This window comes from Ictalurus punctatus, chromosome 1, assembly GCF_001660625.3.
Source record: "Ictalurus punctatus breed USDA103 chromosome 1, Coco_2.0, whole genome shotgun sequence".
Lineage (NCBI taxonomy): Eukaryota > Metazoa > Chordata > Actinopteri > Siluriformes > Ictaluridae > Ictalurus > Ictalurus punctatus.
The window spans coordinates 5230702-5236729 of record NC_030416.2 but is presented as its reverse complement, the minus strand read 5'-3'; the positions used below and the strand labels follow the sequence as shown (position 1 = coordinate 5236729).

General features: G+C 40.5%; 1 protein-coding gene across 1 annotated transcript; it reads right to left on the bottom strand.

The window, feature by feature from the left end:
* Window positions 1-4015: 4015 nt before the first annotated feature.
* LOC108262856 (protein NLRC3-like) lies at window positions 4016-5776 on the bottom strand. The gene has a single exon (XM_053685010.1). It carries the CDS (start codon window positions 5021-5023, stop codon window positions 4016-4018), a length of 1008 nt encoding a protein of 335 aa, XP_053540985.1. The 5' UTR covers window positions 5024-5776.
* Between the last annotated feature and the right edge of the window lie 252 nt (window positions 5777-6028).

Sequence of the window (6028 nt, the reverse complement as noted above, 5' to 3'; positions counted from 1 at the left end):
TGTATCTCTGCACAGCAGTAAATCAGCATTTAGACATTTTTCTGTACGGCCGAAAAACCTCTCTTATAATTAAGGCAACACTGAGGCTTGGACAACACCATACTTTTGAGTATCGAGCTGGGATGAAAGCCAGAAACTCATTAAGGTAGAAAGTGAACTTTGTACAGAGTAAAAATACTGTCCTCATAAAACCTTTTTTTTAAAAAAAAAAAATCAACTAAGTGCACATGCACCACAAATCTAAGATATCATATAGACATAAATAATTAATTGTGGGGAAGGAGAAGGGATTTTAGGAAGAAAGGGTCAAACCCCACCTAGAGATGAGCTTATTACAATTAGCATATGAATGAGAGATTCACTTCATTAGCATATAACATTTATATTTACTATTTAGTTTTAACATTTATATTTAACATTTATATTTATATGTAAGATTTATATTTAATATTTAGATTATATATTTAGATTCAACATTTTCATTTAATATTTAGATTTAACAATTACATTCAACATTTAGATTTAACATTTACACTGAAACGGATTTGATACGAGTCACTGTCTAAATGTAACAGAACGGCCTCAAATGTTCAAAAAAGTCAGAGAGAAAAGAATATATTTACATTTGGCTCCCCATATCTGTCAGCTCCTTGTTATACATCATACATCAGACTTCTTGATTTACATTTTAATATTATTAGGTTTATACTATAATAGTGACAATGAAATAAACAAAATGTGAAAGTGATGATCTGACTTCAGTATCTCCAGTGTACAGTGTGGATTCTCCAGTCCAGCAGAGAGCAGCTTCACTCCTGAATCCTGCAGGTTATTGTGACTCAGGTCCAGTTCTCTCAGTCTGGAGAAGTTTGATCTGAGAACTGAGGACAGAACTCTACAGCTTTCCTCTGTGAGATTACACCCAGGCAGCCTGGGAGAGAAATGATGATATATCAGAGCACTGACATCTAGGATTGGAAGGATCAATGCTGTCAATACTTTCAATGCTGATATTTAACTGAAAACTTAAAAATGTCAAAGTTCAATGTGTTACAGGATAAGTGATTGAACTATCTGCCCTGCTCTGGGTATGGCTTTGGCAGACCCATGAGGTGGGAGATACCCTATTATTTAAGGACCTTTATTTTGGCGGGCGCATATGTATCATGGTGAATCAGAGTTGCACGCTCCCTGGCATTTCCATTTGCGTTTCAGTTCCCGTTTCCGTTCAGGTACGTTGAGTGCTCACGGTGCTCACGGTGTAAGGAGGTGAACATCTCAAGGCTAATATGTTTATATATAGTTCTATAGTGGAGCTGGTGGCGCATGGATATGTATATGTGTATGTTTATGTGTATATGTATATGTATGTGTATGTGTGAATATGTATGTATATGTGTATGTATATGTATATGTGTGTGTATATGTATATGTGTATGTGTATATGTGTATGTGTATGTGTGTGTATATGTGTACAGGTATATGTGTATGTGTATGTATATGTGTATGTACAGTATCTCACAAAAGTGAGTACACCCCTCACATTTTTGTAAATATTTGATTATATCTTTTCATGTGACAGCACTGAAGAAATGACAGTTTGCTACAATGTAAAGTCGTGAGTGTACAGCTTGTGTAACAATGTAAATTTGCTGTCCTTTCAAAATAACTCAACACACAGCCATTAATGTCTAAACCGCTGGCAACAAAAGTGAGCACACCCCTAAGTGAAAATGTCCAAATTGGGCCCAAAGTGCCAATATTTTGTGTGGCCGCCATTATTTTCCAGCACTGCCTTAACCCTCTTGGGCATGGAGTTCACCAGAGCTTCACAGGTTGCCACTGGAGTCCGCTTCCACTCCTCCATGATGACGTCACGGAGCTGGTGGAAGTTAGAGACCTTGTGCTCCTCCACCTTCCGTTTGAAGATGCCCCACAGATGCTCAATAGGGTTTAGGTCTGGAGACATGCTTGGCCAGTCCATCACCTTCACCCTCAGCTTCTTTACCAAGGCAGTGGTCGTCTTGGAGGTGTGTTTGGGGTTGTTGTCATGCTGGAATACTGCCCAGCAGATCATGCTCTGCTTCAGTATGTCACAGTACATGTTGGCATTCATGGTTCACTCAATGAACTGTAGCTCCCCAGTGCCGGCAGCACTCATGGAGCCCCAGACCATGACACTCCCACCACCATGCTTGACTGTAGGCAAGACACACTTGTCTTTGTACTCTTCACCTGCTTGCTGCCACACACGCTTGACACCATCTGAACCAAATAAGTTTATCTTGGTCTCATCAGACCACAGGACATGGTTCCAGTAATCCATGTCCTTAGTCTGCTTGTCTTCAGCAAACTGTTTGTGGGCTTTCTTGTGCATCATCTTTAGAAGAGGCTTCCTTCTGGGACTACAGCCATGCAGACCAATTTGATGCAGTGTGCGGTGTATGGTCTGAGCACTGACAGGCTGACTCTCCGATATTTGTGTTAAGGTAAGAGTGGGGAGCATCTAAATCTTCTCTAAGACAAATCCTTAGCCGAAGACACTACATGTGACTCTGCTGCTGTTTTGTTTTGCAGTTTTTCTTGACTGCTTTCCTTACGGGCATTTTTCTGGGCTGGTTCGCTTACGGGGTTTGCTTTACTCATAATACTTACCGGCACGCTTGTGCAGTCTGTTTACGGGCCTTGCCTCCGCTGTGTTGCATATCAGCTTTACTTTGTCGCTGGTGTAATTTTATTTTTGCTTTTCTCTGTTTGTGCTGTCCTTTTCTTTTGTTCTGTTATTTTCTGTTGTTCTAGTGTCTGTTGCAATTTTTGTTGACTTTGGCTTATGTTTTGCAACCACATGTAGTGTGAGAGGCTAATTGTTAAATTAGTGTTTTCCAACCTCAAACCGGTTCTTTCAGGTTTGTTTTCCCACACAGTCACCTTACTATTGATGGGGTGTATGCTATGTCCTATTGCCTCCATACTATAATGGTTATACTTTTCATTTTATTTATTGTTAACAATAATACTGGTTCTGCTTAGGCGCTGTTTAACTGCTTCCATTGCATGTGGTAGTGTCAGTGGGCCTGAGTGTTATAGCCACCACACCATGGTGTCTGTAATATTTTTGTCTTTCTTTCTTTGCTCATTGTTTAATGTTTTGTGTAATTTTGGGTTAATTGGTGTATTCTTTCTCTCCAGGAGCCAGTGAGTCTTAGTGTGGGACAGGGGAGGCTAGCTGCAGTCATTCTACACAACACCTTCCTTATGGTGTAGGTAGTGTTTGATTAATTGATGTGAATTAAGGTGGGTTTGGATGACCTCCAGAGCTGCAGCTGGCCTGCCTTGTTCCTAGCAAGCCTGGGCCTGGAGAAGTGCTTAGTTTTAAAATTCTTACTGTGCTTCATGGGAGGGCGAATTTATATTTATATGTTAAGTTGTAATGATGTAAAGTGTATAAAATATATGTAAAGTGTATAAAATACAATTTTTATATTCATACTCATTTCTCACTCTCATTTTCTTTGTCTCGCTTGATAAAACTTATCTGTGTTCCTTTATTTGGGAGTATTTCTGTGGTTCTCCCCCAGGGTGGTGTAGTTGGATTTATTAAACTTGGATAAACGTTTCCTTCCACTTGGGAATGCCACAAATGTGTTTATTTATTTTAATTATAAAGAGTGTGACCCTTCTGCCATCTGCACACATGCAGTCAGAGATAGATGCACAAATGAGAGAGAGAGAGGAAGAGATTAGAGTAATTATCTGATTAGAGTAATTACTGACAAGCATTATTCAGTCAGTTCACTCTTAATCTGTATGTAAAGAAAATGTATTAAACATAAAACAAAAATAACAATCTACTGTATGTAATGATGCTCGCTTCAATAAGCTCCCTCATTCTCTTTACATACAGATTAAGAGTGAACTGACTGAATAATGCTTGTCAATAATTAGTCTAATCAGTACCATTAGTTTTATATTAAAATAATAAAAACTGCACTAATAAATTAAGGATAAAAGATACCTACACAGCTTTTCTGGAGGTTTTGACCACTGGCAGCAGCTTCTGAAGACATTCCTCTGAGCCATAATATTTCCTCAAATCAAACACATCCAGATCCACTTCTGAGTTCAGCAACACAAACACCAGAGCTGACCACTGGGCAGGAGAGAGACTGACTCCACGGAGACACCAGGAATCTCTTCTGTTCAGGTAATGTTGGACTTCCTGCACTAGAGAATGATCATTCAGTTCATTCAGACAGTGGAACAGATTGATGGATTTCTCTGGAGATGGATTCTTCCTGATCATCATCTTGATGTACTCGACTGTTTCCTCTTTGCTGTGAGAGCTGCTTCCTGCCTGGGGCAGTAGGTCTCGTAAGAGAGTCTGATTGGACTCCAGTGAGGGACCCAGAAGGAAGCGGAGGAACAGGTCCAGGTGTCCATTCTCACTCTGTAAGGCCTTGTCCACTGCACTCCTCAGGAAATCAGACATGTTTGACTTGGTGAAAAGATCAGACCAGGTTTGTTCTTTTGCAATCTTTTTGTTAATGAAGGAGAGAAATGCATATAAAGCAGCCAGAAACTCCTGAACACTCAGATGTACAAAGCTGAACACCTTCCCCAGATGAATCCCAAACTCCTCTCTGAAGATTTGGGTACACACTCCTGAGTACACTGACACTTCTCTGACATCAATACCACACTCTCTTAGGTCTTCCTCATAGAAGATCAGGTTTCCTTTCTCCAGCTGTTGGAAAGCCAGTTTTCCCAGTGCCAGGATACTCTCCCTGGTCTGCTGAGGATCAGGGTCAAATTCCTGATGGTACTTTTGGTCCCTGTGTTCGATCTGAAAGATCAGGAAGTGTGTGAACATTTGAGTCAGAGTCTTGGGGATTTCTCCACTCTCTGCTCCACCCAACATTCTCTCTAGAACAGTGGCTGAGATCCAGCAGAAGACTGGGATGTGGCACATGATGTAGTGGCTTCTTGTGTGAGACTTCATGTGTGAGATGATTTTATCAACCATCCTCTGATCACGATCCTCTTCCTGAAGTACTCCTCTTTCTGAGGATCACTGAACCCTCGTACCTCTGTTACCTGGTCTAAACACTCAGGAGGGATCTGATTGGCTGCTCCTGGTCGAGTGGTTATCCAGAGGAGAGCAGAGGGTAGCAGATTCCCCTTGATGAGGTTTGTCAACAGCACATCCACTGAGGCTGACTCTGTTACATCACACAATCTCTCATTCTTCTGGAAATTTAGAGGAAGTCGACACTCATCCAGACCATCAAAGATGAACAGGACTTGTTGATCTCACAGTCTATTAATTGTAACTCTTTTATTTCTGGGAAAAAGTAATGAAGAAGATTAATCAGACTGAGATTTTCCTGCTTGATCAGATTCAGCTCTCTAAAGGGAAGTGGAAACATGAAGATGATGTCCTGATTTGCTTTTCCTTCAGCCCAGTCCAGAATGAACTTCTGCACAGAGACTGTTTTTCCAATTCCAGCAACTCCTTTAGTCAGCACTCTTCTGATGGACTTGTCTTTAAAGAGGTCATTACATTTGATGGGTGTCTCCTGTGCTGCTGGTCTCCTGGACGCTAACTCAATCTGTCTCACCTCATGTTCATTATTGACGTCTCCACTCCAACCTGTGATATAGAGATCTGTGTAGATTTCATTCAGAAGTGCTGAGCTTCCAGGCTGTGAGATTCCTTCATTAATTCTTTTACATTTCTCTCTCAGTGTGGATTTGAGTTTTCGCTGGTACACAGAGACGAGTTCTGATAACAAGAAGAATAAAATGTAAACACTATGATCATCTCTGTTGATTATTGCTATTTTCATATCTGTATTTCATGTGTAATGTCAGTACTGATCTATTATATTGTGTTGATAAAAGCACATCCTTATGATGAAATGTGTTTAATAAATTTAGAGTAGTTTCCTTCCTCTAAAGTTAGTCATGTTCTTCAGGAAGTGCAGTGTAATCTTCAGCACTCCCTCTCTGACACTGCTCTGATCCTCCT